We start from the raw sequence: 22,530 nt of genomic DNA on the forward strand, positions 1-22,530 counted from the left end.
AATTAATTATAATTGCTATGCCAGACGCCTGGACCCAAACTAACGTTACAACACCTTCGCATTACAAACTTGATATCGTCTCCAATACAATTTCCTTAGATGAATATTGATTCGTCTTTTACAAGGTCTCTACTCGTTGATAAGTATTTAGTAACGTTTCAAATCAGCTCTTTTTTAAGAGTGACAATAACAACTGCAGAAAACTGGCATACTAGTGGTTGTACAAATAATTCTTTATTAAAGACCTAACTAGAGGTCAATATTGTCAATCCACAATACTACGAGAATGATTTCAAAGTGTGATACATTTAATGCTCTAAGTTAATGGTAATAGGTTTAATGCTTTTTCCTACGACAATATTTTGTACGAGACGTTTTATGTCAGTTCTTAGAACTGAAAAGATTCACTTAACAGCATTGTTGTTTCATTTTACAACACGATAACGGGCCAATGAGGTTCAAGTATTGAAGGAAATAAGTAAAATTGTAGTACTTCAAACGTCAGCTTTTCGTGTGAGGTTGTTAAGACCAAATAAATTGAGTAAACAATGAGTACGTGGTTGTGACAATAAGTAAATGCATCACAATCAGTGGTTATGAGAAGTTATAAAAGAAAACATAACTTCTTTTAGACGTAATGAGTAGTGATTTTTTGTAATTAAGAAACGGTCGTAGGTAAAGTAGTGTACGCAACTCGCGTAATTAGCCTTAACGACACTCGTAAAATTCATTAAGGCACTCGCCAAGACTTGTGCTTTAAATTTTCTACTCGTGTCGTCAACTATCCCTGCACGATCGTCGTGTAAACTACTATAGAGCTACGACGGTACTTTCTTAACACCTCTTTGGACGAATAAGCTCAGTTAATTAATCTAATAACTAAACGGATGGATTAAAATGTTCGGTGTGACACCATTTTGTATCATCGCGTCATCTTAAAGTTTTAAAATTGTTGTATTTTGAATAGCCTTTTGATGAAAAAAATCCACCATCGTCCACATTTAGGTAAAAATGTAAGCGGTAACTCTAGTCGTGATACAAGCGTAGCACTAATTAAGTGTTTTGGTCTAATATACAGTTTTTAATTCCAAGTTACCATAGCATCATCAATCGTATAATTGCCCTACTATTGAACTATAATTGTAGTTTCTTCTGAACACACTTGGCAACATTCTAAGTTGGCGTATTATAGAAGTAACCATAGCCTGAAAGAATATGATAAACTCTTAACCCAGCTACTTGCAATGTTTATATAACACATAAATATTTTTTCAATTGTCCTGGATAAGCATTTTACGTTACTTAAGTGAATAATAATATATTAAATTGCATTACTGTTTCTCAAGGAATTTAAATAAAATCCTCTTTCACTAGAAGATTACCGCAAAAGTTATTTAGGAGATGAAACAACCACTTTCCAAACCCAACAGATCTTTATTTGTGATCCTCAATTTGCCTTTATCTACTACAGCATCTGGTACTGGGGCTAACAAACTTAGTATTGGATTGCATTGTGGATATGTTGCTTTGTTATTATGTTGATAAATTCACCCTTAGCATTATGACAACATTTATCGAATAGCTAGTAAATATAAAAACAAAAACCCGTGTAAATAGGCTACCTTGTTTAAATTATTACATCAGTGTTCATGTATAGAAAATAATATTTAAATTAAACGAAAGTTTACTACTTTACATAGTAACATTTAGAAAAATATTATAAAGGGATAATGTCTTAAAGTACGATCCAGATTTAAAACTCAAATACATCATGACATAATGTTTTTTTACTGATCGGTTTTTACCTGTTATTTTGCAGTAAACTATGAATAGACTAATAATCAATTAGCACAATGATTAGTTTTTGTAAGTTGTTTCAACCAAAATAATAATTAATAAAGAGTTAAATTTATAAACCACCATAATTAGGATAAAAATTATCATAGGTTATTATACTATAAAAAAGGCTAGAATATTGACAATTTTTAATAATGTGATTAAATACGTTTTGTTACTTATATTTAGTGTTTTTTTTATATTCATCAATATATTAAATCCATTCTAATACCACACTGAGCTGATTATTTGATATCATGAGAGGCTTACCGTCACGTGACTATGTCTGCGTTGATTGCATTGTAAATTAATAATCAACATCAGGCTTCATTATTATGATCTGCTGTGCCAAAACCTGCATGAGCGTAACAATGGTTAGATTAGCATTACAACAGGTTATCAATACTGTCTGAATTGAATAGATTTTACTGCAATTCTGTCACTAATATACTTTTTTATTATCTGATATATTAAAAACTTTTGCAAAACTTAATAACAGCTAGCCTGGCCATACTACTGGATCGAGTTACACGTTGTTGGTACGAAATAAAAGAAAAATCCTGTATATTTCCACAATCCTTCTATAAATTTAAATAGGATTTAAAATAAGCACAACAAATGAATTTACAACTAAACAAAAATTAACACGCGCCATGGTCATTTGCCATGTTGGTGACGAAATAACAACAAAATAAACAGAAAATCTAAAAAAATGGGAGAAATTCCAATCACATGATTTTTTTACAGCGTAGGGCAAAAATAGAGAAGTTTGCACATACATAATTTTGGTTGAGTTTTCGACCATGGGGCGAGCTCTAATATTATTAAGCAACATATTTAATATTTTAAGCAGGAAATTTTTTATCACAGGGGAAAGATACAAAAATGTATCACTGTCAAATAATTGTTCACTAAAGATATACTCATTTTTAGGAACCCTGTGTACTTGCCATATTTTAGCTATTGATGAAAGAAGACTAAATATTTCAGCTAAGTCAAGTTTAATCAGACACATCTGATTTTAAATCGTTTATTAGTACACGCTGATCGCAATGTTAGAGTTTTAAAATATTCAGTAGGCCATGGATATAGTTCATATGGAATGGAAGTACGTTTTTTGCATGAGGTAAATTAGCATCCTACAGCTTGGTATTATATACCTTGTGATTAGAATGTCAGGGGAATTAATAATACTTGCTACAATGGATGCTAACTAGCTTAACAACACTTGATCACTCTAAGCTTTCCACTACCCACGTCAATACGAACATTAATTCCTAGTAGATAACAATCGCTTTTAAAGCTACTCATAAAATAATAATAATATTTTTTTTCTACTCATAAAATTTTATGTAAAATAACGCCTTTTAAAATTTCTGCTGATAGTATCAATTGACAACAAGCATAGTAGTGTAAAAGCTTTTAACCTCACATTACCTAAACGAAACATTTGTAGTGTCAATATACTTAACACATTACAGATTATTACTGTGTGCGCTCATTTTAAATTTGCACTTTATCACTAAAAACATATTCCATCCTAAATGTAAGTGGGAAAAGAAGCCAACAATCTTAACGCGTTACCTTATTTACTTTACTAAATTAAAGTTTATGGTGGAAATTAATTACTGAATACAATAGAAGGATTTAATGGTACATTGTAGCTATTAAAATCAGTGCTTGGTCCTTATACTTTCAAAAATTAGTGTACTTTAATTATATATTTGATAGCAAAACACGTTTGCCCACGTTGAAATACGATTGCGAATTGGTTATTTGTCTTAATAAAAGCTTATAATTAAAGTAGAGTAACATTCTGCACAACAATAAGCTTACAATGACCTACAAACATAGAATTACTTGTGTGATTATTATCTTCCTTTGAATCTTACAGTCTCGTCTGAACTCCTACACGCTTGATAAGTTTATAAATTGGCTTATTATAGCAAAAGCCATAAAGAAATATGTTCAGCTCTTAACACAGCTGCTTGTGATGTTTCTGTAACACGTAAATATTTGTTTCCTCCTTCTTGCTAAGACTTTTTCTACTTGTGTTTGTAAACTTTGGAATGTAAATTTTGAATTTTCAAAGTTACATTTAGTAATATAAGATAGAGTCGACAAATTTGTTAAAATATATTTGCAGTTCTCGTATTAAAAGTAAATATTCGGTATCATAATCAAACATTCACAGTGTTTAAAAAAACTCCACCCTCTTAGAACTTAACAACCTAATTGAACAATGGTTTGCAATATCTATGAATAGTAATCCTTTGTTGGTGTTTTGGCAACTAGTTTCGGTTCTTCTGAACCATCATCAGGCCTCAAGGTGTCAGGTAATCACTTCATCCGAAGGTCTTTAACAGAGTTCAATGAATAAAATATATACGACACACGATTACATATGACACAGCAGAACAGTCTAGACTTTACTAAGGCCCAGTTACGTTCGATTTTGTAAATGTTCCTTTGTGTTCTTTTTGTAAACCTGTGTAGGTTCTATGCCATCGTATGTTGTATATGTTTAATTTTTTTTAACTCTGTTTGTTAACGACCCTTGATTACCTGACACCTTGAGGCCCGATGATGGTTCAGGGGATCCGAAACTAGTTTCCAAAACAGCAACAAAGGATTACTAGTAGCAATTAGTGTAAACAGTTTTAAGTATAATACACTACTGTATTCCGCTAAACAACCATTTGATAAATAATTTAACAAATATATGTTTAACTAAATTGTATTGAATTCATTGAATCACGAGAACTTATCAGGACAACTCACATATCAGGTCAAAGGTTGTTAGAGTTTATCCCACTCATATCGTATGATTGAAATTATTATTATTTTTTTTTTACTTTTACACCTAATAAGCATGTTTAGGCTAAATTTATTGATTGAACCATTCGTTCCAGTATGATAAAAATTAGCAATAACATTATTTGGTTGTTTTTTTTTAGCAGATTGTTCTTGGCAACAAATTGTTTTTTAAGTTTACATTTAAAAAAATAACTCCAGCATCAGGCACATTATTACTGTGTTTTGTTTGTAAAATATATAGTTCCTAGTTTATTCCTCAACAAGGGTATAGTATTCTCATCATCATAATAATAGGTATTATAAATACATAATGTATAATAATACATACATAATAATAGGTGTTATTTTAAAAATGTTTGCAAAGCTTTAAGGTTTTAAACATCAAGAACAATATTTCTGGAATGGGAAATTACCGCTTGTTCTATACACAAAGGACAATATGTGGTTTGCATGTCAAACACAACATGTCATTTTCAGACATTCAGTCGCAATTACAAATTGTACAGACATTTTCCGAATTAAATGTCCCTCATTTCAGCATATGATGATACTGTATACTTACTCTTTTCACCCTATGATGTAAAGTGTTTCTTACATTGGGCTGTGAGCGTTGCGGGACACAAAGGACCTGCATATTATTAAAGTAAAATATCTTATTTAAATTATTTTCTTCCCTGCTGCACTCCGTAATATGGTATCCAATGTAGTTCATGTAAATCCGTAGTTTATTCTAGGACGCTAGGCACGAGCCTAGGATTGTAATTTGCCCTGGGGGTTGTAGCAATATCACTTAGATAAAATCCATTGTTGATTTAGTGGGCTTTGAAACTCAGGGACCGAAGTTCTGCACTCAAATGCATGGTTACAAATAATTTGGGTAAAACAAATCTTCCTTCTAAAATTTTTTATTTTTATTTTAAGTGTTTCGCTTGGTTAAATTTGAAAGAAGCACTGAAGTAGGTGACTTTGACGAGAAGGACTTTAGTGGTCTTACTCTGATGAAATAAATACTTCCACATAACGTTATTTGCATGTAAAACATTAATAATTTGTTATCTCTTTGACACTAACCGAATTATTTTGAGCATTTTTGAATGGAAACGTTTTCTACAGAATTGCGCGTACCCCTTATGTTTTATCCGCTAAGATGTATTAATATAAAAGATTATAAGTCATAGGTTCAAATCAGAATGATATTCTAAATAGATTACTATATGCAGTCCACAGATGATAATATTGTTTAACCCAAATTGATCAAGGACTAAAATTGCATAAATCATATGCATATTGCATGACTCATAATTTTGTAAGGGATTCTGACAATGCTAAATTTTACCACTTTTGTTGATAATTCCTCTAAAACTCAAACATTGTGTTACTTAGCTCAATATTGTAAGTTTGTGTGTGTTTTTAAATAATATTATTATAAGCCACCACCAATTATAAAATATCTCTCGTATATTTTTTTTTATTTACCAAAAAATATACTGTGTGTAACTGGAACCTTTTTTAAATTGACTTGCATATTTATTCTACTATATCATTTTAATTTACTTCCCAAAAAGTTTGTTGAACCGCAAAGCACTTTGTTGCACCAAAAATCAAAGCTGGAAAGAGTCTTACTTATAACAAAGGGTTCTCCGCTCAGCAAAGATCTTCAAATTGTCTGCTTGGTAAGTTTTCCAGACATTTTAATTAGGTGCTGTTTTCATCATGAACGAATCCTACTTTTACCTTGGATAGCCTTTTATCTCTTTTAAATGAGCACTGCAATTATTACACTAATTGAAGGTCAAACTAAGATTCCAGTTAATGAAGATTTGTAACTAGGGCGTATATAGATTGTTTAAATGTTTTATGTACATTCGTAGCCTAGATTATAGTTTAGATTTTAGTTACTAAAACAGGTGCAACATTTATTTCATGATTTAGAATATCCTGCTAAAATGAAAAAAAGTCTATTTATCCCAATTTGATAATATGGAAATGTTATTCCAAAAAACCTTTATTAGAAAGAAGAATTACCATAAAACGTACTCAGAATATAAAACAACCCCTGTCTACCCCAATAGACCCTCATTCGGGCTTCACAAACCGCCTATATCTTCTGCAACATCTGGGAACTGGAATTAAAAACCTTAGTATTGGATAGCGTTGTAGTTATTTTGCTTCTTTTCTTTGTTTATCATTATCCTGTTATGCGTTAAGTTTATTTACTAACTATTTACACTAACTGATATTACTTATAAAATTTTCCCGTAATAATCCTTCATGATATGTTAAGTATTTTTTATGTTGATGTAACTTACACGAGAAAAAAACATGTCCAGCTTGTATTTCATAAAAAATACCACATGTTGTACTGAGCATTTAAACAACTAAGCTATATTACAGCATAATATATGTGCCTACGGGGACTTAAAACAATGAAATTATTGGGTACCTAGTCCTACCTTTAACATGATTTAACTAAGATTATTGATTTTACAAAATGTTCGAGTTATTTGGGCTTTAAAAATACAGCCTTTTCAACAATACTCCAATATAGAGTTAATGGCTATTACATAAACAAAGGCCAGTACGTTGTTTGAATGATGAGCAAAACTTGTCATTTTCAGGCTTTTAGTTACAATAACAAATTTTTGACTTTGTCTGCATCCACAAAAACACTTATTTGTCAGGATTAGCCATTCTAGTATGGTTTTCCCCATGTGAGGTGATTATGATATTTGGCAATCAGGAAAGCTTCGTATAAAGCTTTATTTATCAATTTTTAAATCGAAAGGTTTGGTTAAATTTGAAACTACAATATAAAAAGTTATATAATCACTAAGAGGTTTTTATTCAGAAATACTTTACATTATTTAGTTTGTGTTAAACATTTCTACTTTAGTAAATGTATCTCACAAGCATACACGCAGTTATAAATTATATAACTTTGCATTATAATTAGCGCAAATTTAATTCCTGTGAACTGCTATCGCAGTCATTAGTACATGAATCCATGAAGCGCTTTTCTCGTAGCTGATTTCCACGCTTCATTGCATCTAGTTTTATTTTTGCTGAACACACAAATTGATCTAACTTTGTTTTCCAAGTGTCGTTTTTATCTTGAATACATGAAGAATCTCCCTTGCAAGTTTGCACAGCATCGTACCAGTCCTTGTCAATACTTTTGATCTGAAAGATTAACTCAGTTAAACTTTAATCGAGATCATAATTTACCATTATCTTTCACCTTCCGTACCCGAACACTTTATTGTGATTTGATAAATGTTGTATAAAAAAAACTAAAGAGATAAAAACACACTGCTAAAGGAAATGTTTAATATTATCGTTATTTGGTGGTAAATCCTTCCTACCTCTTCAGTTGTGTCAACACTTGACAATATATATTTCATATCTAAAACATTTAAGAAATTCTACGATCATACCGACGGTTACTTGATGACTATTAGAACGAGCTTTGTGTAAGCAAATGTTATTTAATACCTTTACTCAAGTAATAACCTATAAAAAGCCTACGGAACCTAGTCGATGTTTATACTTCCGATGAAAGCATATTTGATTGAAAACCAGGACCAAATTAATTATATTTGAAAGTGAGACACCTAGTTATAATGTGATCTTATCCCTCCTCTGTTCATAGCCAACTGCATTCAATCCTTCTAAATACCTTCTTTTATGTAAAATAAAATAAAATGTAAATAAAATAAATACCTTAAAGTTATTCAATGAACAAGGCATGAAGATGTCCTTCTGAGGTGTTTTTTATGTTTTTAAGTAACAATTTAATCGACAAACTTAAAGCTATTTAATAAAAATATAAATTATAATACAATAAAAAAAGCTTACCTGTCCCACATTGCCAATCATCATAGTTTGAAGGGACACACTTTTAAATCCATACCACTTTTGTTTTTTCAATTGAGATTTACATTCCTCAGCTCGGTCCCCAGTGTATTTCTTTAGAAATTCGTCTTGGGAGTTATCGTAGGCATAGTTGGACAGTTCATTTTTAGCATCTACTGTCTCCTTTTGTTTGTAATGATATGTATCTACGATCGCCTAGAGGCACAAATAGGCTGTTGAACTGTATGATTCCACAGCATAATCACAACATGCAAAGTTTAACCAGTTGAATAATATTTAGTTTAAACAGAAATCTATGAACAAATGAATATAATTTTACAATATTTTAAACATTTACAATATTTTAAAATACTTTACAATATTTACAATAATTACAATATTTTAAAATATTTTACAATATTTTATATTTATATTAATATTTATATATTTTTTCCAATATTTTTACTTTTATAATATATTACAGCACAATTTAAGATGTTCTGCATAAGTGTTACTTTCTCAAATATTGCATACTTGTGGATGAAAATGTTTTTATTGAACTAACACCTATTTAAAAACCAAAACGGACCTAATTGTTTCGTGAATTAAACCCGCAAGCTGCTGAAATAAATTAGATAGGAGTAATCATTGTTTTCCTCCAGCTATCCTTTATTGTAATGTAATATCAATTGTTTGCAACGCCATGTGTCATTTACAAGAAATATTTAGATAGGAGCTTTGTTAATAGGTAGTTATTAATAGATTGAGTAGCTTCAACAAAAATCGAAATTGTGTCAACATTGAGAATTTTTTTCTTTGGACTCTTACGTAAAGACGATTACGAAAAAATAATCAAATTCAATTTGATTTCACAGATTAAAATATTCCGAATTATAAGATAGGTTAATTATTTACTTCATAACACTTTATTTTTATAGGATTATAATATAAGATTAAAAAGCACTTTAAATGGGTATTTACACTTAAACCTTTAATGTGCTTACACGACTAACTGTAAATGAGTTTAACCGGTTGCATACAAAAAGCATAGTTAAAAGTATTCCATTTATTGTTAATCATGTTTATACCTCACATTTACACCATCGTGCATGAACAAAGTCAAATTGAAATCGTATAATTTTGTTGTGATACTTCATTCTGTGCTAAACATATTCAGTTTTTTTCGCGTTTTTCATGGTAAGTCCTAGATCTGAGACTTATAAGTACATATGTTTACTTTACTTATGGTATCAAAATGTCAAAGTACTTAAGCCTTAAAAGATAATAAGTCAAATTTCACCGATAAAAAGGGAATTGTTTGCCAAGTAGTGAGTAATTAAATTTATTATTTATTTGGGTGTCACATATCCTCATTATTAAGGCATTCGTTCTTATTAAATGTAAAAAATAAAACTAAATCTTTTATGTTCAGTGCGGTAAAGACAATATAACGTCAGGTGTTTCCCAGATAAATTGGCATATAAAACATTTAATTATTTGTATTTAACGTTGTAAGTCATCAATAACAAAACCAGTTTCATTGATTACATTATCTTTGAGTTGACTCTTTTAAGTCATCGGAAATTATGAATGTTATTCGTTTTGAAGTAACGCGTGTAATACTTTGCAATTGCTCGAATTATAGCAACAAGTGCACGGTGCGTTTTTTACAAATCACGGTACGTTTTGAATAACACAGTTAAAATTCAAGTAAAATGACAACATTATTTTTGCAAACGATTTATATTATTTAAAGCCTTAATGTACATATAAAAAAACAGTTAAGGTGACACAGTACTCCCTATCACGCCCATGTTAAAATTACAGTTTTTAGGTACACATTACTTTTACAAATATTAACCTATCAACTTGAAATTTTTGTACTAAGTTTAATACATTATTACCAACAATAATATGAAGCAAAAAAAGTTTTTGAGCAAAATTAAATTGTAAGTATGATTAAAAAAAATATAAAATATTTTGTAATTTTTTTACATAAAATATTTTTTTATTTCAAAGGTTTTTGGTTGTCATGGAAACTGATTCGTATTATTGTTCCTTATCATATGAGGAACACAAACACCAATTTTTATTGAAATTGGATTATAATTGAGGAAGAAAAGTGTACCTGACTAAAAACCACTTGACTTTCGGAAAACGACAAAAGTAGCCCCTGTCACGGGTAGTAGTAGGACCCTTGGGCATGCTAAAGTAAGAGTGTATAAAAGTCGCTGTATAGCTTAAAATAATTTTTTCTTCCATACTATTTGGTATGTACGTGTTCAGGAAAGTGTGTTCTACAAAACTAAATAATACAAAATGTTTAAAAAAAATTTATATTTGATGGCGTACCCTCTGCGTCTTGATTAGTAGTAGGACCTTGGATATGCTAAATGAGGCTGCAATAGTTTATAAAATTTACTGAAAAAACCAAAAATAATTTTTTTCTTCCTTAATTTTTATTATCTACGTGCTCAGAAAAGTCTGTTCTACACAACTATAATCCCTCAGCCGCCACCAGCCTTGGCGCGGAGTATAAATAAAAAAAGATAAGGAATTTTATATTTGAGTACTGTGTTATCTTAATCATATGTTGTAATACAAAAACACTCTGATTGGTTACAAATAAGCAATTTCTTTCTGGCCTTACAATGTGGTTTAATTTAAAATAAAATATTATTTTGGTGTATAAAATAACTATAGGTATTTTGTAACAAACACAAAATTTGTTTGTATGCGGAATACTTACACGGCTCAAGTGGAACACAGCAAGTAAGACAATGATACTGGTGAAAGCCATTTCTTGCTTACGGTACATAACGGAGTCGACTGTACACACAGATGTTTTGTCGGATGATCCGCCATAGCTGTTATCGTTATGTTCTGTTTTGTACTCAATAAATGTCTTGACAGAAATTATGACTACTTGTTCACCGGAGAGAATTGCTGTTATCTCCTAATTCAAGAGAAGTATACTAAATGAAATTTGTAACAGCTAAAGCCTGTTGCGAATTTTCAAGGCCAGAGTGGAATAGCAGTATATTATTTATACTGTGTAAATCAATTTGCTTTCTATTTTAGTTTGAAAATTATACTGATGTTATCAATAATTTGTTTCATGTACGTTATTATTAGGAATTCTTTTATAACAAATTTGAAGGATATTTTATCCAAATTTATTTCAAAATACTAAAGGAATTAAAGAGTTGAGGGCTATTAAAAAATCAACAATACATCTATTCCTTTAACGCTATCACTTACGTTTAGGAGCAGATTATAAAAGACAGGGACTGTAGAGAAACGGATTAGTAAACAGATTTTGTTAAATACTAGCCACCATACCCGCGCTTCGCAACGGGAAGAGAACGCTTAAGAGAATAATTACTATTTTATAGATCTGCTGTATGTAGATAAACTTTTAGTAATCCACTAAAAAGTATTAACTTAAAATATTAACTGGCTTCTTTGGTTTCCCAGACATTATTTTCTGGGAAATAAACCATACAAGTACAATGGGTAAAAAAAAATGGAAAATAGAAAGTTATAATAAGAATTACGCAATTAAAAAATAAAACTCCTTATTCACACATTATCAAAAATGATTTATTAAAGTAAAAACATAAAAATAACTGTAAACAATCTTACTTTACAGTTCTAATTTTGTATCACAACTGCTATTAGCAACTGTTGTCATAAATTAAGACAAATAATAGTGCGGCACCCTGTCGGTACATTTTTTTTACATTTTAATGCTATTGATCATCACGTAATCAAATTGTTTAGTTGAAACAGCAGATTCCTTAATTTCATTTCAATAAGAGTACTCATAAGGTTAACATTGCAAACTCCAGAGCCACTGGGGCGGAGCCCTTTTGACGTATCTGCACCAAACTTCACACAAACCATCCTTGAATAATGCGTAATAATGCCTGAAAGTTTCATTAAAATTTGTCGAGTGGTTTAGGAATCCATTCAAATATATATACAAACTTCCTCTTTTATAAATATAGATATAGTATGTATTATCATGGCACTATCTATAAGGCATATTTTATTTTAAGCGTACTTTTCCTGGTAAAAATTAAAATCCACTTGAATATTTCCTAAACCAAAATTACTTGTCTTTTACCTCTTTGAAATAAACTATATCACGTCTATAATGATATTTTACTGAAAAACATCTTGAAACAACATATTGTATACATTCAAACCCATCATTAATGGGGTTTTCACGTGAACGTAATCATATAAGCCAATATAAATTAGTGTAGGCTAAGAGGCATAATATTTCAACAGTTCTTGTGTTAACTGTTTACAGTAGTTTATTCCCTCTAGATAATTTTCAAATTGTTTATATTGTCTATACAAATAGAAGTATATCGCCCACCACCGACTCATACATACGAGGTACGCCCAGTTTATGATCTACTCGCGTGTTCTATCAACAAGGGTTTGGTGCATCAAAGACATCACGCTAAATTCCCATTAACGTTCATACAACTCAGGTATTGAACATTCAGCTAATGTTCATGATCTGGTGATATTAATCTTCTGTGTTGCTGAATGGCGTTACCAGTGATCACCATTATAGTGTTATAGTTGTGAAAATTTGAATAATGTCCATTGGGTGTGGCAGAGCTTACATCACCAAACTTGGCTACATAGACTATTTAAAGTTCCCCATTGTCACCCCCAGGTACAAAATAATCGTATATGAATTTTTAGTATCGAGATATTTTCATGGTGAGGAATTCTCAAAATGTAAGACTGTTGAGAACTTGTAAAACCAAATCGAAACACAACAAAATTAGCCACTACTGGCACGATCATACATTTTTGTGTCCCTTACAGTGGAATGAATAAGACGAAATTATAATAATGCACCTTATTGTTAAATGTTCGTGTACTTTCAGAAATGTTATACCAAAATGTTTCTGAAACAATAGGTGTTCAATATTTCTGGTTGGTGGACGTTTAAATTACTAAGAGAATTAGCATTATCTCAAATTTGTTAACTATACCACTGGCCTACTAGTTTCGCATGAAAATCTTTATATTCGCCATTTGCTTTAACAGATTTTTAGAACCTACATCCAAGAATATTTCTTTATAACGTTATTGTATGAGGTCGTGAAACATGGTATGTCAATTTGGATTCCATCATTCAAATATGTGTAGTTTGCTCAATCATTATCACTAACAAGTGTACATGATTAATAAATAATTGTTTTCTTTGATAGATGGTTTTGATGATGTGCCTTTCATGATTATTAAACATCACTTGCAATATACGTTTCCGACTACCTACACCCGTAAATACTATTCCATAAATTTTTATGTAAAGCACTACACTTTCAGTAATCATAAAAAATATGTATACTATTTTAAATCGGCCCTTCAAAATAAACAAACACAAGCATACACATTATAACTTAGTGTCAAAATAAATCCACAGCATTATAAAACCTTGGCAGTGGTGCTTTAATAAAAAAATAATTTTTCTAATCAAAATACTCCATACAAATAATCATCTTTTTCAGTAGTCAGTTACAACAGATAGTCTAGGTTCACTTTCATAAAGATTGTAATCGTACGCAAGTGTCTTAGTGACGAACGAAGAATGCCGAAGAAATTCTATGGCAACTCGGACGTTTTGGATGGGCAACTCTTCAACTGAAAAGTAAAAAATAAGTCATACGTATGTAGAAAGTCCCTCAGCTTCTCATACAATAGTTTCAACATCTAGGTAGTTGTAGTACACTGGGCTAGATTAATTTGATTCTACGCGTCGGTTATTCTTACGTCGCTGGGGGTGGTTCAGGTTCATTGCTCGGAGGTGGGGCTACAGCCGAAGCAAATATCTTTGGTTCACTTTCAATAAGTTTGTAGTCGTTGGCAACTTGCTTCAACACGTAAGTGGAGTAACGGATGTAGTCAATAGCATTCCGTACATTCTTTATAGGCAGATCAGCAACTGAAAAATATCATTGAAAATGTATGTACAACGGGCACTTCTCTCGGCACTTCATGGTTATGATTATAATTTATAGATTGTTGATGATTTGGTTTAATGTTTAACCACATAATGAATAATCAATCTGAAAAATATGTTGATCAATTGTTGTTAAATTCGCCGCAATATTAAGTTACATCAGTGATATAGAGTACAACTATAATATTTCTTACTTTTAGATTTTAGATTTAAGCAATTGTTATATTGTTATGAAATCTGAACGGATGGTCTTAGCAATATTTCAATAAAGAACATCATTTTAACTGCATCCTCTAATTTACATAAACGTTTTGAAGTTCAACAGTCCTAGCTACCAAGCTACAAATTATTTTTGAAATAGTATACAGAATTCTAGGTGAAGAATTAAGAGGCCCTAAAGTAACTGTGTCTTATACCGAAAGAACTAACTAATTTGACAAGAACTTTTTATTGAAGTATATAATGAATGGGTGAAGTTTTACTCACTGTTTTCGTAGTTTCCGATGAAACCAAACTCGACACTTCTTCCATAAAGCTCTGGAAATCTGTCATTCCTCTCGGGAAGAAAGTCCCACCCTCGTCCTTCGTACACCTTTCCATCACCACCGACAATAAAACTGAAAAATATTACTCCAACTAAATGTGAATGTGTAATCAAATTAAACCTGATTGTTAGTAAAACCATAGACAAAATGAATTGAAAATAGACTGTCAGCCGTGCACGTGCAGTGGTTACGATGGTTACCTTAGGTTCTGTCGCACACCGCTGGGAGCACCGTGTAGTTACGTAGCGAGTAGGCCGTAACTACATGGCGCTCCTAGCGGTGTGCGCCAGAACCTATGGTAACTGCAGCACAGCTGACAGTATATATTTAACTCTCTTTGTCTAAGGTAAAATTTAGTATCCTTAACTAGGTCTGTAACCAAATTAAAATACACTTTTGCAGTATATGTAAAATGGAGGTCAAACAATAATAGGTAGGACATGCTCGTAAGAACGGGAAATTTGGTATTTTATGCTTATTTTTTGTATCAAAGTCACTAATACTTGGATTGGGTACCGAATGGTCGTGATAAAATGCCTCTCATATTGATATGACTACTACTGTATTTATTACTTAAAACATCAACCGAAAACGTACCTTGCCAATTTTAATGGACTAACTGAAGATACACCTATAAAATGGAAACACTTAACAATTATTAGAGCCTAGACGAGCTAACTCATGAAATAATAATAAAACTGCAAAGCAAATTTCTAATAGCATCGTTCCCTAGATATAGAAATGACAATCCCTTTGGTATTTTAAAAACATACATGTTTATACGATAAATAACCATTCAGTGACTTTTAAAATTAACATTGCTCTTATAGCGGGCAAATCCAAGATGGCCGTCAGCTTCCAAGGACTCCCTTGGAAACCAATATAGAACCACAATAAAATTTTCTTTTGGAATTTGATTTTGGGATGGTAAACAGTCTTTCTAACAGCCTTCAAGGACTCCTTATTATCGTTACCACATGTTATCTGTAAAACACAGCTGTCATGCCTGATTTCTTTAAATGACAGCGGTATATGCGTCTCTAAATACCAGTGACAGCAGTTTGTAAGGGAATTCATATGATCCGTTGACTGTAAAAGGTCCAGGTTTTGAAACAACATTAGAAGCATGAAAGTAAGCTTGTTTTTATGTGCAGGTCCAGTAGATGGACCTAGTACCTGACGAGATAAATATTAATGGCGTGACTACTAAGAAATCTAGGATGTGCTTGCAAAACATATTACACGATAGCATTTTTTGGGAAAATGTACTAAGTATTTTTATCACCTCTGTGGATTTATTTGACATAAATAAGATACTACATCCAAACACGAGTCACACTAGGATTAAAATTTCCCAAAGGTTACAAGAACATAATTCATCCTTACTTGTAACCGATGTCTGGTTTCTCTTGGTCCACCATATGAGACTTCTGCATGTCTCTGACGGCCTTCTCGCATTGAGTGTTGATCAGACATGGTTTTGTTCCTGTGTTGTAGGTAAAGATGACATTAGGTATCGGTTTGTTCTCTATAGGAGGAGGTGGTGTCGACGAGGGAGGCTCCGCCCGCCATCGAGACCTGGGTATAAAGGCGTAGTGGTTCCCAAGCGAGTAGGGGTCTTTGGTTGATGACATGTTGGCTGAAACAGTAGTTTTTACCTTTATGGACTACAACACTAAGTGTTTGGTCATTTTGGAAAATATTAGGATGTAAAAAACTAATTAGATTAAACCCAGACTAATGAGTTAGTAAGGCCCAAAAACTTAACATTTAATAGACCTATTTAACTGGTCACACAATTATGAGTAAACGAATATAATATCACCAAGATTAAAGAAATAAAACACAGAATAACGGAAAAATCTATAAGAACTGAGGTTAGTCATTTATGTAAACATTCAACACCCATAATTGCACTGCAAGAGGTAAAATATGCATAATACAGGGCATTTAAATGCATAAAATACAAGTTTATAGTTAATTATTTGTTATTTATTAGTGATGAAACATGTATTTCTAAAATTACAAAATGAGGATTTTCTACGTTACTGCTATTTTTTTAAACGACAAAGTATAAGACATGTATATTTTTTCAATTTCGCGCACCTTTCCTTCAAAACTATTTTCTGCCGATTTTCATTTGAAACGGATAGCGAGGCCATATTACCTAACGGTTTACAGTGTTTTAACCAAAATACGATTGTACCAATACTTAGACAGCCTAACTCATAAGTTTTAAAAAAATAAGTCAATATATTAAAATTATGTGTTCTTCTTTAAGAATAATTCATTACAAAGATTATATTAAACAAAAAAGGAGGTTAACTCATTTACTTACTTGTTCCTTAATCAACAGTATTCTTCAGAAATATATGTACTACATTTTATTAGTGTGTATTCATTGAATCATGTTTTGTTTAGAAAAAATAATTGAGCATTTTGAACAGATCAAGAACATTAGCCTTATCTAAATTACACCCTTATCTCTTATTCTAAAAAGGCTTTGACTGCTACCACATAAACTATGAATTTATAATAAAGCTAAGATAGTTTTTCTAACAAACTAGTTCATGATAGCATATCCGTAAAAATACATCTGTATAATATTTTTTTGTATGTTTGTATAAGCTATTACGCCGTTTTAAACATTAGTCGGGTGAATACATTTTTAAAGAAATTAAAAAGTTTTTCTTGAAGCTTAAACTAATATTTTGCGTAAAGAATGGTATACATTATCGTTCAACCTGGACAGCAAGTTCGCTCCGCGGATATTGAATAATACGCTAAGCCTCAGGGGAAATAATGGCTAAGAAGAAAGCGATTTTGGCAAGGAAATGAGAAAAGTCTTAGCTCAAACGTATAAAAGGGAAATCTTCGTTTTACGTTTCCATCCAAACAAAACAATATTAATAATTTATTCTGTGATTTTGAATATCACACGCTGTTTTCGACACGGTTGGTATTTTTGAGTCTTTCGCTTAAACAGTTTTTTTAATTTACTTTATACCCATTGATTTATTTTCTACCTAATAGCAAATAATACCATGTCCCTGAACCGATTATTCTAAATCGAACAAACAAATATAATCAAATAAACTACTCGACTTTTCCTATAAAATACCTTCTGTATTTAAATTGTATATTTAAATTACGAAGTCCAATTGCACATTATTACTATTCAAAACGGGTTTAACCATCTGCATGTTTGATATTGCAGCATCCCCAAGAAAATTTGAAAACGTGCAATGCATTATAATCGGGAGTCTATTTAAGTTAAGTTCCTTATTACATACTAAAGCTATTTGATTATAAAACTGCCTCTCTCCTTAATACTCCTATGACTCTTAAGATTTTAACCTACAGGGTATGGCAAAAGTCTGGACCCCCCGTTAACCCTTTAACGCGTTTCAGTAGGAAAACCAAACTCGGCACATATGTACAACATAAGAAATTGCACTTTTTCCTTAAAGTTAGAACTTTGCCCCAGCCCCCAAAATGGGGTATTTTGGGGACAGCCCCAAATTTTAAAATGTAAACACCTATCATTTGACGCCTCATTTTAAAGGGGTTATCAAGAGAAATTGAATGGCACAAACAAGAGGTCAATATCGCACCCCTAATCAAAATGGCAGCCATTTTAATTATTTAAGATGAGCAAGCAAGATAAAGTCTGGACACCCACAGTTAACTTTACAAATTTAATATTTTAATACTGACCAAAAGGTGAATTCCCTTTTTTTATAAAGGTATGGTGAGTTTAGTTTTCCTGCTATAACCTGTTAAAAAGTAAATAGGTGATATTTCAAAATGACTGCCAATTTGATAAAGGGTGCGATATTGACCTCTAGTTTGCGCCATTTAATTTATCTTCAGAAACCCTTTAAAATGAGGGGTCACATGATAGGTGTTTACATTTGAAAATTTGGGACTGTCCCCAAATACCCCATTTTGGAGGCTGGGGCGAAGTTGTAACTTTGCTGAAAAAGTGCAATTAATTTCTTATTTTGTAAATATGTGCCGAGTTTGGTTTTCCTACTGCATCGTGGTAAAAGGTTAACTGGGGGGTTCCAGACTTTTGCCTAACCCTGTATAATAAAAGAATAAAGAAAAAGAATATTAAAGAATTATAAGGAAGAGGTGTTGTCCATCTGTCTATCTGTGTGTTTGTACGCGCTAAACGCAAAAACTACTGAACCGACTGGGCTCAAATTTCACAGAAATAAAAATTCAGCTTTAATAATATATTTAAAACTATTACCGATATTGACCTAGGACTCTGCTTCGTGGGCTATCAAGGTTCTGAGGTTAGAGTTTAAAAACTGATTATTGATTGATCTCTAACTCAGCAGAGAGCAAATTAACAAAGTTTGAAATGTACACAAGCAGAAACAACTGTCAAATTCACTTGATGTCACAAATTCCACACAGCCGATTTGAACTAATAATACTAATAATACTGTAATATTATAGAGGGAATTAGTCTATGGGTAGAATAAATTATTCATTAATATAGGAAATAAGTAAAATTAGTTTTTGCCGTATCAACTTAGGCTTTTGCGCTCAGTTTTGAACTTAGCCTTTGATAATTATTTTCTAGATGTATTTTTGTGGAATGTCGTGTGCAATTTAACAAACTTTTAAAATCACACATTAAAAAGAAAAGAATTTTGAACTCAAGTTTAGTTTAAAAATATGTTTTATTCACTTAGCTTACAAGCTCAATCCATGGGTTTACTATTTTTACACGCACATCATGACTAATCTAACCTTGACGCCACCTTGTTATTATACTTTAAAATACTCGTAAAAAACCCTTACAAAGCATTTATTACTGAATTAATGTGCATAATTAACGTGACCTATTTTACTAAACATATGTTTGACTTAAACTAAGTAAAAAATATGTCACAACAAAACGGTATGCATATTAATAAATCTAGTATAAATTCAAACAATGGAGAACCATTTTTGCAGTGCCTCCAGTATACGTACTAGAATACTGGAACTGACTTTTAAATGAAACCTTAGTGAATAGTTAATATTGCAAAATTGTTTCATACATTTAGACGAACTGAACCAAAGTGACTCGCTACAACAATAATTGGTTTACATTGTTAATGAATAATCCGTGCCTTGGCGTGTAAATCTGTAGTATCCGGTGTGATAAACCGCACTTCCGCCACCTAACTTCCGCTAAGTGTTAATCATCCTGTTACTTCACGTCACTTTCCTGCCTGTTTGTAGATAGCTTTTACGATGATCAGATATAAAATACAGCACATACAGAGTATGCAATAATTACTAACGTAATGTGCAATAAACTGTAAAAACGGATATTAAACCATTCATCAAACTTGTTCCTTGCACTAATTATGACCGTTTTAAATTATTGCCATTTAAAAATAACTAGCTGATACCCACGGGCTTCACCCCGTTTGACTTCACAAGTAAAATTATTGATTGGTTAAGTTAAGCTGAAATATACATAACCAAATACAGTAATACAAACAAATAATCACACCTCGTTTTAATAAGGTAATACATTGAAAGAATTACATACGAATAAGTACAGCTGTGGTATTTTTATGGAAAGTTCCCTTTAGAAAGAAATTACGACCTTTAAAAAAAAAAAACTAAATAATGGATAGTTTTGCGCAAGAATTCTTCTCATGACGAACATTTTAAGTATATGGTTTATGGGAGTGTGACTTGTAGTTTTCTCAAAAGTTCATGGGTACTTTGGGATTTATATGTGGATGGGAAATTATACTTAAATAACTACTGAAACCTAAAATGAATAACATATCAGCTATTTAGCTATACGAATAAATCCCAATAAGCTTAACATCTCCTCTTCGCACACATAATATAACAAAGTACGGCTACAATCTCAAAACTATACGCCTAAAAAGGTTACATTATTTTTTACAAAATACTATTTTTTTAATCAAGGTAAAACTGTTCAAACATTAAACCACTTACAATAGTATATTTCGTACCTAGGGCCGAAAATGAGGTTTTGCCGACTCGAGACCTTTTTAAAGTTCGAGACGAAGTCCAGAACTTAAAACGATCGAGAGCGGCAAAACCATTTCGGTACGTGGTATGAACGTTATTTTTCAACACACTATACCCTATTACCACTATGCACCGCAATAATAATGCACACTACAACACAACTACAACTTTATGGTTATGTGAAGAAATAATTTGAGGAATCGGCTAAAATAATAATAAATAGTTGCTAGGCAGCGGTGACAGTATAACAATTTTATTCCAATGCTATGGATACTGATTGTGTAAATATGCATTCATGTTTTAAGAATGTAAGTAGGCAGCTGATTTAGCGGCCCTAGGGATGTAAAAACCTGCTCGGTCCCCAAATGACGATGACAGCTGGCATGGCCAACAAAACGTAACTTTCAGCCACCAAATATCGTATGTAAAACAACTAAAAACATCATAGTGTGGTGAAATAATATTTTTAATCGTTCCATTTTGGGTTAGTAAGTAGCCAAATGGATGCAAAATGAAAAATATGAAAAACTGATTTAAATATATATAAATATAGAACTAAGGTCGGTAAAATTTTATGAGTTGATGAGTCTACATGGGTTCTATATTTTTTACACTAAACGCTGTTTTATATGTTTACGTAATACCTTACGTATACAAATATTCACCTCATTACGTTAAAAGGAAGATATCACAGATATGTGAACATTACATGTGTAGCAGGATTTGGAGGGAAATATGTTGAGTGCACAAAGTCTAAGCATCATTTCAAGTTTTAGAATGCTGTCAGATAAAATAAGATTAATGCGGTCTCTCGACTTAAGCGAGTTGCTTGGCTGCCTAATGATGCGAAGTCCCATCGTTTGGAAGGGAAAAACTCCTTATCTATTTCCATACAGTAAGCATGAATAGATTGCTGATTGCAATGAAGCTGAGGCGGCTGAATAATCCGTTTACAAAATGATTTATTATTAATTCATTACCGGGGGATTTTGAAAGAACCTAGAAAGGACTAGAAGAAAAAGTTACAAATAAATCAAATAAAAGAGTTGACATGAATATAACATATAATATATATACTTGTTCAAATTAAAATACCCCCGCCGTAGCAAACCTGCAGACTAAGAGAATTACCATTTGCCTGAATTGATTTTAAATTAAATCTGTTTAAATAACATTAGGTTTAGGTTTGCGGCTACAGCGAGGCTAATAAAGTGTGGTTGGGTAAAATATTAGTAGCTTACTATAGAATAAATAAATTTTCCAAGTTTGATCAAAATATTTCGATAAACAAGCAAACTACAACCTTTTACAATATTCTCAATACGAACATTGGAATTTAAAATTTACATTTTTTTAATATTTTTTCCGTAACCAATGACCGTACAAAAACACTTTGGTATACTAAATTATTATTTTTCAAGATCTTTAAAATGGTCAAGAGATGAATTGGGAAATTGTGTGTTTTGAAGG

At 31.6% G+C, this 22,530-nt stretch overlaps 1 protein-coding gene across 1 annotated transcript; it reads right to left on the reverse strand.

The window, feature by feature from the left end:
* Positions 1 to 7,494: 7,494 nt before the first annotated feature.
* On the reverse strand, positions 7,495 to 11,388 carry LOC128983891 (uncharacterized). Its single transcript, XM_054403145.1, has 3 exons — positions 11,255 to 11,388; positions 8,509 to 8,721; positions 7,495 to 7,833 (listed from the first exon to the last, which is right to left on the reverse strand). Exons 1-3 carry the CDS (start codon positions 11,321 to 11,323, stop codon positions 7,603 to 7,605), a joined length of 513 nt encoding a protein of 170 aa, XP_054259120.1. The 5' UTR covers positions 11,324 to 11,388; the 3' UTR covers positions 7,495 to 7,602.
* Between the last annotated feature and the right edge of the window lie 11,142 nt (positions 11,389 to 22,530).

This window comes from Macrosteles quadrilineatus, unplaced genomic scaffold, assembly GCF_028750875.1.
Source record: "Macrosteles quadrilineatus isolate MER2022 unplaced genomic scaffold, UCM_ALF_1.0 Scaffold_2__2_contigs__length_208266976, whole genome shotgun sequence".
In the NCBI taxonomy this organism is placed as follows: domain Eukaryota; kingdom Metazoa; phylum Arthropoda; class Insecta; order Hemiptera; family Cicadellidae; genus Macrosteles; species Macrosteles quadrilineatus.

Coding starts and splice junctions, on each gene's coding strand:
- LOC128983891 (XM_054403145.1), bottom strand. CDS start 11,323: ATGTACCGTAAGCAAGAAATGGCTTTCACCAGTATCATTGTCTTACTT. Junction 8,722..11,254: donor CTGTGTTCCACTTGAGCCGT/GTAAGTATTCCG, acceptor TTGTGCCTCTAG/GCGATCGTAGATACATATCA. Junction 7,834..8,508: donor TGATTGGCAATGTGGGACAG/GTAAGCTTTTTT, acceptor TTAATCTTTCAG/ATCAAAAGTATTGACAAGGA.